The 15339-nt window shown below is 35.1% G+C and overlaps 2 protein-coding genes across 2 annotated transcripts; both read left to right on the top strand.

Moving 5' to 3' along the window:
* The first annotated feature begins 729 nt into the window (after positions 1-729).
* On the top strand, positions 730-3817 carry LOC121745554 (endonuclease III homolog 1, chloroplastic-like). Its single transcript, XM_042139513.1, has 10 exons — positions 730-918; positions 1018-1124; positions 1364-1427; positions 1906-2030; positions 2250-2316; positions 2405-2496; positions 2662-2799; positions 2875-2979; positions 3055-3138; positions 3495-3817. The coding sequence occupies exons 1-10, from the start codon at positions 768-770 to the stop codon at positions 3633-3635; spliced, it is 1074 nt and encodes a 357-aa protein (XP_041995447.1). The 5' UTR covers positions 730-767; the 3' UTR covers positions 3636-3817.
* Positions 3818-9633: 5816 nt separating this feature from the next.
* Positions 9634-15090, top strand: LOC121744604 (auxin response factor 6-like). Its single transcript, XM_042138199.1, has 14 exons — positions 9634-10145; positions 10241-10353; positions 11127-11225; positions 11322-11378; positions 11457-11615; positions 11699-11783; positions 11924-12014; positions 12144-12308; positions 12382-12504; positions 12607-12682; positions 12788-12935; positions 13024-14126; positions 14213-14403; positions 14708-15090. The coding sequence occupies exons 1-14, from the start codon at positions 10085-10087 to the stop codon at positions 14910-14912; spliced, it is 2676 nt and encodes an 891-aa protein (XP_041994133.1). The 5' UTR covers positions 9634-10084; the 3' UTR covers positions 14913-15090.
* Positions 15091-15339: the final 249 nt, after the last annotated feature.

The raw sequence follows: 15339 nt of genomic DNA, 5'->3' as shown, positions 1-15339 counted from the left end.
TAAAATCGAAAATATTTGGTAACCAAACCGAATTGATCAATATAATAATTTCTTATGATCATTGATTTTTGTACTATTACTCCCTCCAAACCACAAGCATATGCACTTTTTCCCTTTTAGTCTGTCCCATAAAAATATGCACTTTCTAATTTTGGAAAGTTTTTTTCTCTCTAATGAGGAGGGACACATTCTTCACTAACAAAACTTTAATTACTTTTTCTCTTTACTTCTCTCTTGCTGTACTAATTTTACATTAAGATCCGTGTTAAACCCAAAGTGCATATTCTTTGGATAGAGGAAATAGTAAATAAAAAAATCTCTATCCTAACCAGCATCAAATTAAATTCTTTAGGTTTTCTCAAATTAAAACACACCAGAAAATAAAGAAGGAATAATTTTTTTGGCAGCGAACTTTACCAAAATTCAATATTAAATATCTTTTTCCATTAATTTTGATATCATATCATTTAAGCTACTTTTTTAGTGTTTAAATTTTTTTAGACAAAAATACCTTAAGCCCAAAGATTATTTCAATCTATTTAATCTATTTATTTTTCCTTTCTATAAATTAAATATTTTTATAAAGAAAATAGAATAAATAGATTAAAATATCTTGAATAGATTTGATGATATTTTCATTCAAAAAAAATTAAAATAATAAAAGAATAGCTTAAACAATAGTATTAATGGATGTAAGAGTACTTCCAACTGTAAAATTGTTCCTTCAAATAAATAAACCCACGTATTCTAAATTAATAAAAAGTACTATGTCGTTCCCACTTCTGAAGAACTTCTCTGCAATCGCGAATTTAGTTTCACTAAAATCCTTTCCATCTTCTTCTAGCCTCCAAATGCACACAACTAGATTATCGACGGCAAAAAGGGGGACAAATCCGTCAGCTGAATCGAATAACCCAGGTCAGAAATTTGGCAGAAATGGTTTTGTTGATTATTTCGAAAAGGGATAAAAAAAAGTTTCAATCTTTGATGACTAATTTAATGTTTTTGAACTCATAGATGATGATCCAGCAAAGCAAGTTCGCGTCTTTGTAAGGAAAAAGAGAGCTGCCAAAACCGTTCAAGCTATAGTTGAAGCAACTAAACCAGAAATTCCTGATGAAAAGGTAATTTGTTATTGTTACTATTGGGAAAATATGCAACTTTTCTTTTTTTGGTAATAAATACCTAGCAATTTCTGTTTTATTTTTAACGAGTAAATGCCTTTTACGTTTATTGCTTTTTATGATGTTTAGTTGAGTGTGAAATTGTCTAATTTAAATACAAGTCACATTTTGTTTGTAGTAATCTGCTTAGTAGCTTTCCTCTCAAATTGAATGTGCATTAAGCGTTTGATGAATTGCAGCCTTGCAGCTTACCAGAAATTGAAGACTTTGCATATGGGAAACAAAGCAGTTTTTCTCGTTCGAGTATGTTTCTATAATTTCTTATATCCTTTCAATCCCCTAAAGGAATGGTATGTTTTGATGTGTATTGTGATCCTTTGTTTTTTCTTAAGAAATGATTAACCTTCATTCACTAGTGTCTTCGTTGAGATATGCTACCAACAATCGCCCTTTATGAATATAGAATAAAAGTTTGTTCGTCTGTAGACTCGTATGTGTAACTAATGGGTCCTTTGTAGTTTATTTGTGAAAAAAAATGGTTGTTGATGTTGGAGACTGGACTTTGAGCTTTAAAGGGTTGAAGTTTCGATCATTTAAGCTATTGATCGTTGAGGTGAATTTTTTAATGATCAATAATACTTAAGAATCTGATGGTTGATATGGTAGGTTTAATAATTTATGTCACTTCTCGAACTGTCATTAGGTGATCCATTCTATTTAGTTGTAGACGCAGTGTAATTTGGCCAAACTTGATGCAGTTTGAAATTTATGTTTGTTTTAGATGAAGTACAGCCTCCTGCCAACTGGGTAAAGGTCATTGAAGGAATTCGCAAAATGAGGTCTTCTGAAGATGCGCCTGTGGACTCGATGGGGTGTGAGAAAGCCGGCGTTTCACTTCCTCCCAAGGTGGCGTTTACGTGGTTGTTTTATGTTGCATCGCTTAATTAGTTACGCATACATTTCTGCAATTGTGGTGTCATTTGTAGTTATTATATGCGAGTGTTGAATGGTAATGAGCTCCTCTAGAGGGGTGTTCGTGTTACTAGAACTACAAATATATGTTGTGAATTAGGCTAATCTTTTTTCTACCGTTGCTTATGATTTCAACCCGTCCCGTTTTCTCAGGAAAGAAGATTTGCAGTTCTCATTTCTTCTCTATTGTCGAGCCAAACGAAAGATCAAGTTACTCACGGCAAGCACGACACACCATAGATGATATGGTTTAGAAATCCTCTGTTTTGATTGTAATTTTTATAATATGATCAAGCTTTGTCTTACAGGAGCTATTCAAAGGCTTCTTCAAAACGATTTGCTTTCAGCCGAAGCCATCAACAAAGCTGATGAAGGTGCCATCAAGGAACTAATTCACCCCGTACGGCCCTTTCATTTTCTTAGATTTTGGGATAGTAATTTATTCAAGCGATATGAGATCCGTATTTGAACTTTAGCTTCAAAGCTTTTTCGACTTATTAGCCAAAGAGGTATTCTACCTTATATGCTCGATGCTATTTTCTTGTCTGACATTGTCCATTGGCAGGTTGGTTTCTATTCGAGAAAAGCATGCAACATGAAAAAAGTCGCAAAAATCTGTCTCGACAAGTACGATGGAGATATTCCCAGTACATTAGAGGAGTTGCTCGAGCTTCCCGGGATCGGCCCTAAAATGGCTCATCTGGTGTGAGAAAAGATATACTCTGCAAAAATTACTCATCTAAACGTCCTTTACAAAAATGCGTTTATGTTTTGCTAGGTCATGAATGTCGGGTGGAACAATGTACAAGGAATATGCGTAGACACTCACGTGCACCGTATTTGCAATCGCCTTGGATGGGTTTCGCGCCCAGGCACTAAGCAGGTATCATTCATTCATGCCGGAAAATATCCCTTTGTTGTGTCTCTTGAGTTTCACCCTTGTTTTTTTTTTCATTAGAAAACTTCAACGCCCGAGCAGACCAGAGAATCTTTGCAGCTATGGCTACCCAAGGAAGAATGGGTTCCCATCAATCCTCTTCTGGTACGTTTTGGTAGCTACTACGTTTCTCTGATTATTCACTTGCTGGCTGCTGCATGATGCCATTGTTTCAAAATTGAACAAGAAAACTATATCACATAAAATCATGTAAAGATTTTTCGCTTGAAGCATAACCCGTCCAAGGTTACCCGAACCCCCAACCTACTGGTTGGAGGGGAAACTTCTTACTGATTAAGCTGCGCTACGCTGCCTAGAACCTCGTAAATTGAATTCCTTCACTTTAGAATTCATCGTTCGAAACAAGTACAAATTTTATCCTAAATTCATTCGGAACAAACTTCATTGTTTCATTATTAAAGTGAATTATCTGAACATGTTTTCGGTATTGTTGAAAATAGGTAGGTTTCGGGCAGACTGTGTGCACTCCTCTTAGACCGCGATGTGGGATATGCAAGATAAGTGATTATTGCCCGTCGGCCTTCAAAGAGACACCTAGCCCGGCGTCCACACCGACCAAAAAACGAGCAATGATAGAGTAGTTGCACTAAGGATTAAGGTCGCTCAATTGTTTTGTTGCTTCTTGCAATTGTATGTTGTGAATGAGAAGGAAATGTAGAGTTAAAACACTAGTAAATAGCCCTTTACCTTTTGATTGTCTATTTGTAAGGCTGCCATCAATTTCTTAACTATGTTTGAATAGTTAAATTAGGAATTTCTCGTATTTTGGGACTGGCCATAGCTTGTTGGTGACATGGAATTGCTGACTTGTGTAAGTTTTATTTCAACACCATCAATACTTTTTAAATGGTGCTTATTTCATATTACATCATCACTAATTAAAATACAAGACCAACATAACATTAATAAACGGTAGGACATTAAAACACAACATCATGGACTATAATTGAGGTCCCAAAACTATTCATAAGCAATAGTTGTTGTTCCTTTCTTCTTGTACAATCTACCAGCTTGTCCATCTCTATTCACAAAGAAAGAAATGATATCTTGTGAAAAAAAAAACAAAACAAATTATGCATTCAATTGCAAAATCATAATATTAATCAAGCATATATATATTTTAATAGCATATATATATATAGAATTTTTCCAGACAAAATGTTGTTCGACAAATCAAGTACAGACAATTGATTGTTTGATAGATCAAGACATTCTAACATCACCAATATTTGGAATTATAAGTATTGGATGATAAGTTCAAGGAAATCAATCCCTTCATATTGGAAATGAATGGGGAATGTTTCCACTCAATCTATTGCTTGAAAAATCAATGAGTTTGAGAAGTTGGAGATTTTTCCTTGACCCTTCCATTGAATTGAGCTAAGTCCAGAACTTGGAGTGATTTCAACATTCCTTTGTCGGATGTATTTCCAAACAAGTCGTCGAGATTATTAGACAGACTGAGAAAGGAAAGAGATGTAGAAGAAGAATTAACAAAGGAAGGTGCAATTCATGGAGGGAGTGAAGACTTTGGAGATGTTGGAGCCAGTTTGTATGACTTAAGTCGGTTTGACTCAAATCAAGATATGACAACGAAGAGAGACTTGTAAGCCAATCGAGATTCTCAATCTTCAAAGAGTTGTATGAGAGATCAAGTGATCTCAACTGGGTAAGGGAGATGCAAGTGTTGTAACTGTTTCATGGAACCAATGAATTTTGGGATTGGATTGCCTCCAAAATCAATCAAACCGAGGTCAAAATGATGCAACTCAAGCAAGGAACAAAGACCAACCTCACCAAGCAATGCTTCATAATCTATAGGATCATGAAAATAGAGGGCGATGACATGACCAGTGGTGTTGCTGCACTCAACTGCATACCATTTGCAGCATTCGTCGGTTTGCCATCACGAGAGAATACCATTGTAATCGATGAGGCCGTTCTTGAAGCTTAGAAGAGCTTCTCTCTCCCTCTCTATGCAGGCATCACCTCCTGAAATTAAGACAAAGAAAAGAGCAACAAAAAGAAATTTGATTGATATTCTTTCATCAGAAATCATGCTGATGTATCTTTGTTTAGTGTGATGATGAAAAATCTCTATCAAGTTGGGGTTAAAATAGGCCAACACATCTCTGTTGATTCACTTTACAAATTCATGAGTTTCAAATTTGCTTGTTAACTTGTAAGTCAACATGAATGACAAATTTGCTTGTTAACTTGTAAGTCACACAAGACTAATTTATGGTAGAAGGAAATGTTCTTTTAATTATAGAAGACAAATAGAAATCTACTCTGCTTAATTAAGTTAAATATTCGATGCTGCTGCTCATGCTAATTTCTTTGTGGATGTCGATTTGAGAAGAAAAAGTTCTACCTCTTTGATAAATTTAGATTGCTAGTATCTTCTCTCTTGAATATTTAAACAAAGCAAAGGCCACGTAATTTTGTTTTGTGCTTAATTCAATCTTTTACGATTTTTGTGTTTTACATTAGATTTTTATAGTTTCATTTTTTACTTTGTTAGATCTTTTAATGGCCCGCCCTCATAGACGTTGGTTAATTTTCACCATTAATAAATGTAATCATAGAAGCACCATTGTGACCGAAAATAGCTAAGACTTGTCAATTTGGATTCGTATAAAATTATTGGCATTCATGAAAGATTGATTGAAGTTCATTTAAGGAGCATCATTTGTTGGGGAAAGGTTTGATTGTTTTCGAACTCTAGAAAGGACTATACACATTTTTAGAAGGAGATCATATAATACATAAAAAAAATTAAAATAAAACTATCAAATTCATTCTCCAACAATTTTATGCCTCTTCTCATCTTCACTTCTATTCCTTGGCCCACTTTATGCGTAACAAACCACATTTTTATAGTACTACTACCATTTTATGCTTCCGAATCAACTAATTAGTTAATACTACTAAGAAATACAATAGGGCATTGAATAATTAATTTGCTAGCCTATAATGGCTATATTTGTGGGCATATGACATATCCACCACAACGCTCCAATTTACAGATATAATGTGGGATATTTGGTGGACGGAGGAAGTACAATTTATATTTTCTAGTACAATTTATATTTTCTTAGGGGTATTCGGTTTGCAAGATTGTATTCGGGATTAAATTTGGAGTGTATTTGGTTCATGAGATTCAATCCCATAACTGAATCATAGATGGATAATTAGTCATAGCTAACCCCTATGACTAAAACAATCTCATAACTCAATCCTAAATTATATCTTGACATTATTTTATCTTAGGAACCGAACACCAACTTATAGTACTAATTCTTTATGGTCGCAGTCGCACACAAAGTATCTTGATTTATAATGTCTTAAACATTATCATTTTGACCAAAACGATTTTTGGTATTAATAATTGATAGTAATTGATTAACCTTTTTGATTAATTATTTTTATCAGATTGTTGGATGCTGATTTTATAAGTTTGAACTGTATTACTCTAAAGATCATATTATGGCCCATTAGTAAAGTTGGTGGGTCAAGATATTTTAACTTTTTTCTGGGCTAATTTTGATACAATAGGCAGTATATTAACTTTGGGCCTTTATATTTTATGAGTATACTTGGGCCAACATTTTGAGTTGTATTGAACCATTTATGTTGTATTAACAATTATATATATATATATATATATATATATATATATATATATATATATATATATATATATATATATTATACTACTTGCAAGTAAATATAAACTAGTAATAACCCACGAGCTATGCACGGGACATAAGAGTTTCAAATAATGAATATAAAATATAATAAATATATAGAAAATAAGAATTGAAAGCAATATGGAGATTTAAAAAAACAGAAATGTACTTATTTTGTCTCACTCAAAATGAAGAATTTACTACTCCCCAGTGAATGAAACATTTATGCAATTTTAATTTATAATCTAAGTGAAGTAAAATTAATAAAATTAATGACAAAAATAAGATGTGTGACTAATGATCTAAGAGTATGAATTAATTAGAATAAGATATACAAATAAAGAAAATATGTGTGAGTAAAGATGTTTATTGAAAGTGTTATGCAAGTCATTAATCCAAATAAAAGGCAAATTAATATATAGATTTAATAGCTTAATTTATAAAAAATTAATTTGAAAAAAATATATGGAATATTAAACATATCCACATTAAATATATGAATAATTTAAATCATACAAATTTAAAACTTCTTTGAGAAGTCAAGTTAGAAAATTTGTATCATCCAGTAATCACATTTTAGTTGACTGTTTATTTCTTTCTTTTAATTTCAGACCATAGCATAACTTGATATACATTGCCAAAGACTAAATGAATTTTTTATATTGAAAAGAATAAATTTTTTACTTCCCGCCACATATACGTATAAAAAGTAAATTACTATTATCACTTAAAATAACGATAATATTTTATGCATCTTGTTTGTTTTGAATAATGTGAGAATTTACAATACTCTTTATATTAAGGAGTTATACAAACTTTATAAGTTAGATTTAATTTTAAATATATATAATGTCATCTTATTCCTTAGTTTAATCTATAAACTTAATAGTATTGTTTAATTAGAGGCGAATTAAAAAATAAGAACTAAAAACTTTAATTGAGTAAATATAGGATGAAAATTATAGGCATTATTGTGTTGTTGTTTAGCTTGTGAATTAATTCGGAGAAAAAAGTATTACAATAAATGATTAAATCTCAATTTTAATCTAAATAAATGGAAGGCAAACTAAACTCTCTAGCACAATTCCAATTTAACTCAAATAAGTCTAATTAATATATAAATTTAATAACTTAATTATAAAAAAATTTAATTGTAGTGCACTATTTAAATGTGTTTTAAAACTTCTTCAAAAAGTTAGCATTTTATTGGGCTATTATTTGTCCTATTGTTTTTGCTTTAAAAAATTATTTTTGAATAGAAGACAACTCATCTTTCCATTTTCCCTCCAAAAAGAGCATTAATGATTTTTCATCAAACTTGCACTTTAGATTAGAATAGATTAACTGTATTAAACTACAAAAATTACTCCTAACATTTTTAAAAATGTTCGAATTTCGTAAAACAGCTGCATTAACAGGTTCAATGAACCATACCTGTTGCTAAATCTTCAAATTTCAAGTAGTTAATCTTAAATTCATCTATTTGTATACTACTACATTGTAGTATTAAACAAATATTCTCCTATTAGAAGAAATTTAAAAAATACACATCCTATAAAATTCTCACTATGCCAAAAAAAAGGAAGAAAAATAGTAAAAGCGAAGATGAATTCCATTTCATACTTAAAAGAAGAGTTCATAATTTTTCTACTTTCCCAAATTACTTCATTAAAGTTTATTCAATCTCCTATCTCTCTCCAAACATTTAAGAGTAAAGGCCAAAATTGGTCCTGAACATATAGCCATTTTACGATTTTGGTCCTAAACATTATCTTTTGGATTTTTTGGTCCTGCACATATGGACATTTGATCATTTTGGTCCTCCGTCAATATTTCCGTTAAAAACTAACGGTCAACATTATCTTTTGGATTTTTTGGTCCTACACATATGGACATTTGATCATTTTGGTCCTGCACATATGGAATTTTGATCATTTTGGTCCTCTGTCAACATTTTCGTTAAAAACTAACGGTCAACGGCCGATTTTTGACTAAAACAATGGGTTGGGTCGGGTCGTGTTTGGGTCGGGTTTGGGTTATACGTTAAGAAAAAAATAATATTTTCTTAAAATCTAAGCATAATATTTTCATTAAAATCTAAGCATAATATTCTTAAAAAATTAATTAATATTTTTTAATTAATAAAATTAAAGTATAGTATTTTTTAATTAATTTTTTCATGAATTTGAAGAAAATATTATGCTTAGATTTTATTAAAAATAATTTTTTAATTATTTAATTTTATTATATAGATTTAATATTAATATACTTTAATTTTATTATTTTGATTAAAAAATAATTATTTTAATTTGGTAATATTTTATTTTATTGTGTAATATCATGTTTAAATCGTATAATAACATCATGTTTTAGTCGTTATAATATTTGTAATCAACAAAAATAACTAAAAATTAAAGTTTTATAATTTTTTAATTAATAAAAAATAATTATTTTTTTTCTTAACGTGTAACCCAAACCCGACCCAAACACGACCCGACCCAACCCATTGTTTTAGTCAAAAATCGGCCGTTGACCGTTAGTTTTTAACGAAAATGTTGACGGAGGACCAAAATGATCAAAATTCCATATGTGCAGGACCAAAATGATCAAATATCCATATGTGCAGGACCAAAAAATCCAAAAGATAATGTTGACCGTTAGTTTTTAACGAAAATGTTGACGGGGGACCAAAATGATCAAATTTCCATATGTGCAAGACCAAAATGATCAAATGTCCATATGTGCAGGACCAAAAAATCCAAAAGATAATGTTTAGGACCAAAATCATAAAATGACTATATGTTTAGGACCAATTTTGGCCTTTACTCAACATTTATTTCTGTTTTCCAAAGAAATAAATCTGCTTCTGAATTTAGCTCCACGCAGAACTAAAGACAGAGATCAACATAGTTCACAAAAGTAACTCATCATTTTCTTCCTAGTTTGCTTTTCCCTTCCTAAAAACTTTACTTCATTTATTCCTCGGACCAGTCTTCTTCTTCTTTTCCTTCTTTAGGGTTTTGTCCCAACCATTAACTCCAAAAAGAACCTCAAGATCTGCTTCGCCTCTTGTTTTCCTTAAATTTTCAGTTTTCAATTCGCTCCATTTCTTCTTACGTCGCTCGTATTCAACTTCAAAGAGGGAAAATTGAAGAAAGGGGTAGAAAATTTGGGGGTATGCGTGAGTTGGGATGAAAGAAATTGGCATTTTTGGGGTGCTTTCGGAGGAGGGGGGTGGGTGGTTAGGATGAGGTTGAGTGTTTAAGCTTCTTTGTTTTTGTTTTTCTAGTTCTATTTTAGGAAAAAAAAAATTTAGTCTTCATTTCTTCTTTTGGAATATGAGGTTGTCTTCTTCTTCATCTTCAACTAGTACTGCATTTAATGCTCAGGCGGAGGAAGGTATGCTCTATTATTCGCTTTAATTCACACTGGGTTTGCTGTATATTTCACTGGAATGATTTATTTCAGCTCATTTTTTCTGTTTGCGTTGGCAGGGGAAAAGAAATGCTTGAATTCGGAGCTCTGGCACGCCTGTGCCGGACCACTGGTTTCGCTTCCCCAGCTCGGGAGCAGGGTGGTTTATTTCCCTCAAGGCCATAGCGAGCAGGTCTTGTGAAGAATTTCAGTTTAAGCATCCTTGATTTGTTTGTGGATATTTATCGTGCTTCAGGGTATTGATTGTCATTAGCTGGATTAATGCATTGCTATTTTTCGATTTATATGATGTTTCTATGCTTGCAGCTTATAAATAATGTAGTCTGGAAATTTAAGTAAATTCTCTATATAGAGAAGCTGATAGCTCATGTGTGTTAGTGTGATGCGTAATGTCGGTTTAGAGTTGTGAAACAATGAATTCAAGGGTTTTAGACTGAGTTGGGCTTCAAACTCCGTCACTTTGAGCTGCTTAGGTAGTGAATTGGTGCGTATTTTTTTCACCTTCCTCCTTTTTTTTCCAAGTGATTGGTGAACAATGGCCTCGTTATTTTGTTAGTTGCATAACCCAAGATCTATGTGATGTTAACTCTGTTAATTTTATGATGATAGGTTCTTGCAGGCCTCTGTAGTAACCTTAGGGTGGTAGCTTTATGCCTGGAGATTCTATAATTACTCGATATTTGCATTTGTGGACTGTGGATGTGTGCTTGCATCTTGTTAGTTGTTACTTTGTCATCTTGTTAGAAGCTAACGCGATACTGGAAAACATTAATTGGGAATTTGGGATCTCCTGAAATAGAACTTTTATAGATTCGGTTTCTTGAAGAATTATTGTCCGGTATCTTGATATATATTGGAGTCGTGATGATGTTGGTCCAAGTGTCTAACACTAAGCTATCGGAGGTTGTGTTAAATGCTCTGTAACATTTTGGTAGTATTATCCAGGTTTCCGCCTCTACGAACAAGGTAGTAGACGGTGCTATCCCTAACTATCCTGGCTTGCAGCCACAGCTAATATGCCAACTTCATAATGTTACCATGCATGTAAGTTGTGTGCTATACCATTGTTGTAGGATTTTATATTGTTTTTAAATCTTATTGGAAGTTCGGATCTTAAAATTTTGATTTTCGATACTACAGGCAGATGTTGAAACAGATGAAGTCCACGCTCAAATGACTTTGCAGCCACTTACCCCTGTAATTTACTTTTTACTTATTTATAATCATGTTCTTGATCTCGTTATTTTGTTAATTACTCGTTTTCTATTTCTTTAGCAAGAGCAGAAGGACATATGCCTACTACCGTCAGAGCTTGGCACTCCAAGCAAACAGCCAACAAATTACTTCTGTAAGACTTTGACTGCTAGTGACACCAGCACTCATGGAGGATTTTCTGTCCCTCGTCGAGCAGCTGAGAAAGTTTTTCCTCCTCTTGTAAGTTTATCTGTACTTTGTTTACTAGTATTTGGGAAGTCGTGATTTCTATATTTGTAACTGTGTATTTAATGTGTGTTTAGGACTACTCTCAAACCCCTCCGGCTCAAGAATTAATCGCGAAGGATCTTCACGGCAACGAGTGGAAGTTTAGGCATATATTTCGGGGTGATTATCGTATTACATAAATAACTCGTTTGAAGATATTTGTCCTCTCATAGTATTATTTGTAGTTATTGACTCGGCCTGTGGTGATTATTGTTACGACCTACTTATGATTTATGAAGCTGCAATCTCATCTTATCCAGGTCAGCCGAAGAGGCATCTCCTAACAACAGGTTGGAGTGTGTTCGTGAGTGCAAAGAGACTTGTTGCTGGAGATTCTGTTATTTTCATCTGGTATGCAGCTTTAGTTCTTTATGCTTTGTCATTCGAGCATTTGGTCATATTTTAAAAATTTTATACGTTGTGGACTAGATGTGCCTTTCTGATATTTTCAGCGGTCACATCTCTTTTTGACACTCTTAGGAATGAAAACAACCAATTATTCTTGGGGATTCGGCGTGCAAATAGATCTCAAACTGTCATGCCTTCGTCAGTGCTCTCAAGTGATAGTATGCACATTGGGCTTCTTGCTGCTGCTGCCCATGCTGCGGCGACAAATAGCCGGTTCACCATCTTCTATAATCCCAGGTAAATTTATGCAAGTGCTTACCCCTCATTAGGCAATATTTAATCTTCGAATTCCCGGGTTTACAAATTTCAGGGCTTGTCCATCGGAGTTTGTGATACCTCTTGCAAAATATGCCAAAGCAGTTTATCATACGAGAGTTTCTGTCGGTATGCGCTTTAGGATGCTTTTCGAAACTGAAGAATCAAGCGTCCGCAGGTACGTCTTTTTGTCCTCCCCCCAGTCTCTCCCATTATGCAGATTTCTTTTATTATTTTGTATTTGTCTGCTTATATATATTTCGAGAATTCGGGATGTCAGGTATATGGGTACAATTACGGGAGTCAGTGATTTGGATCCGGTTCGTTGGCCGAGCTCGCATTGGCGCTCTGTGAAGGTATGAACATGTCTTATGTTGTTGTAGCTAAGCTACTCTGATCTAATTATCAGTTTAAATTTGATAAAAAAATTTGGAGTTGAGATGTCTTGTATTTTCTTTCAGATCGGATGGGACGAGTCGACTGCAGGGGAGAGGCAACCCAGAGTGTCCTTGTGGGAGATTGAACCACTAACGACTTTTCCCATGTACCCATCTCCATTCTCACTCAGATTGAAGCGACCGTGGCCATCTGGATTGCCATCATTTCCTGGTCTTGTTTATTGAAAAGCTTGAAATTATATGGCTTCCTTCTCCTTCAACCGGACATTGTTCTGATCCTATCATGATTCGTCCTTCAGGTCTTAAAGATGGCGATATGGGGATGAATTCTCCAATGGCGTGGCTTCGTGCGGGTGTCGGAGATCAAGGCCTTCAGTTTCAGGGTGTATCCCCTTGGATGCAACCGAGGCTAGACCCTTCGATGCTCTGTTTACAACCCGATATTTACCAAGTGATGGCAGCTGGCGCAATGCAGGACGCGGGGTCGTTGGATCCCTTGAAACTCTCCAATCAGTCCTTCCTGCAGTTCCAGCAGAGCGCCCCTAACGTTTCTGCATCACTGTTGCAGAATCACATGCTGCAACAGCCTCATTCTCAACCGAACTTCCTGCAGAACCTTCCGGAGAACAACGTTGTTTCTCAGGCTCAGATGTTGCATCAGCAATCGCAGGGCCGTCAGTCGTTTATCAATCATCTTCAGCAGCAGCAGCTGAATCCACAATTTCACGATCAGCTGATGAAAAAATCTATTCCGACTACCTTGCAGATAGGATCGGCTTCCGAGTCTCAGTTCACGCCCGTGCAGGTCTTGTCGTCGACGAGCCAGCTACAGAACTTTTCCGACCTCATCGGGAACCATATGGCTTCGTCAAACAACTCTTCAATGCAAAGCATTTTAAGCTCATTTTCCAGTGAAGGAATGTCCCCGCATGTGAACTTGAACGGACCTCATCCTCTCGTCTCCCATTCCTCGTCAAAACGTGTAGCGTTAGACCCACAGCTTCCTTCCAGGGTTTCACAATTCGGAGTGCCCCATCCAGAAGAGCTGGTGATGCCTAATTCTAAGGTCTCGGACCTTTCAGCTCTGCTTCTACCGTTTAATGGTAAAGCACATCCGGGTATAAATGGCATGGCGCATTCTCACTACAATTTGATGTTCGGTGTTGGTACGGATTCATCGGCTAATATGCTGTCTGGTATGTCGAACCTTAGAAACAAAAGCAACCAGAACGAATCGTTGTCGATGCCGTATGCGACGACCCCCACATTTCCAAGTGGTGCAGGCCCCGATTTTCCTCTCAACTCGGACATGACTACCTCCAGTTGTGTAGACGAGTCGGGTTACATGCAGTCCTCGGAAAACGCGGACCAAACAAATCCAACATCGAGAGCCTTTGTGAAGGTAAACTGTGTGAGGTTCACATTGTTGTTTTATCAAAATCACGGTGATCCAATTGTTTTCTGATTTTGAGGATTTGTTTGCTGCAGGTTCATAAGTCGGGATCTTTTGGACGGTCACTGGATATCTCCAAATTCAGCAGCTACTCAGAGCTGCGGAGCGAGCTTGGTCGCATGTTTGGACTCGAGGGCCTGTTGGAAGATCCTCAGAGATCAGGCTGGCAGCTTGTATTCGTTGACCGAGAGAATGATATTCTTCTCCTCGGCGATGATCCTTGGCAGTAAGTAACCATCTCTTGTCCCCCACTGCTTCATTCATCATATGATAAGTACGTTCGCATTTGATCCGTGTCACATTTTAGTCACTTCTCATCGAAAAGCATGTGTCGCTTGTCTGTACTAGTCCGAAAATCACATAGGGAGATATTAACCGCATTAGGAAAACCTCCCGCTATGCGCTTGTCCTGGAACACATTGGTGTCACATTTTAAACACTCCACCACTATACCACCTCGAGATCTCATTCTATGGAGCTTTTTACGTTCTACATTTTCGTGTTTCTTGATCTACTCGATCACATCACAGGGAATTCGTGAACAGCGTGTGGTACATCAAGATTCTGTCGTCTCTTGAAGTGCAGCAAATGGGCAAAGACGGCCTTGATCTTCCAAATTCGACCCAAAATCTGTGTCTCTCCACCACCAGCAACAGCTGCGATGACTACGTGAGCCGGAAGGACTCCAGAAGTAACTTAAACTGCATACCGTCCGTAGGATCTCTCGAATACTGACGGATGTAACACTACATCCCGTCTGCCTCTTGATTTCCTTTTCCAGTGGTATGTAATGTTGCTGCATGTATATTTTATGATGAATCCTTCTGTTGTTAGGCTACTCTTAAACTAATTTTAAGAACATCCATCGCAATTTGTGACGAGAAAAAAAAAGAGTAGACTTTTGTTGTTGCTATAAGGTATTTGAATTTTTAGTTTCTGCTGTGAAAATTTGTAGGAAGGTGGAGAGGAAATCCTCTTTTTGGATTTGCTGTCACTGTTAAAATGTTGTAGAACTTCATATTTCTGAAAACGTGTTATTCCCTCCGTCTCAGTTTAAGAGAGTCTCATTTGGTAGACATAAAATTTAATTTTATTATTGATGAAATTTACACTCAAATATCATTATTTTCATAAAAATAATACAAAAAGAAACACATTTACA

Source organism: Salvia splendens, chromosome 8 (assembly GCF_004379255.2).
Source record: "Salvia splendens isolate huo1 chromosome 8, SspV2, whole genome shotgun sequence".
Classification (NCBI taxonomy): domain Eukaryota; kingdom Viridiplantae; phylum Streptophyta; class Magnoliopsida; order Lamiales; family Lamiaceae; genus Salvia; species Salvia splendens.
The sequence above is the reverse complement of the archived record's forward strand: the minus strand, read 5'-3'. Positions and strand labels throughout refer to the sequence as shown.

Coding starts and splice junctions, on each gene's coding strand:
- LOC121745554 (XM_042139513.1), top strand. CDS start 768: ATGTCGTTCCCACTTCTGAAGAACTTCTCTGCAATCGCGAATTTAGTT. Junction 919..1,017: donor AGCTGAATCGAATAACCCAG/GTCAGAAATTTG, acceptor TTGAACTCATAG/ATGATGATCCAGCAAAGCAA. Junction 2,980..3,054: donor CGCGCCCAGGCACTAAGCAG/GTATCATTCATT, acceptor TTTTTTCATTAG/AAAACTTCAACGCCCGAGCA.
- LOC121744604 (XM_042138199.1), top strand. CDS start 10,085: ATGAGGTTGTCTTCTTCTTCATCTTCAACTAGTACTGCATTTAATGCT. Junction 11,226..11,321: donor TTCATAATGTTACCATGCAT/GTAAGTTGTGTG, acceptor TCGATACTACAG/GCAGATGTTGAAACAGATGA. Junction 12,309..12,381: donor ACCATCTTCTATAATCCCAG/GTAAATTTATGC, acceptor TACAAATTTCAG/GGCTTGTCCATCGGAGTTTG.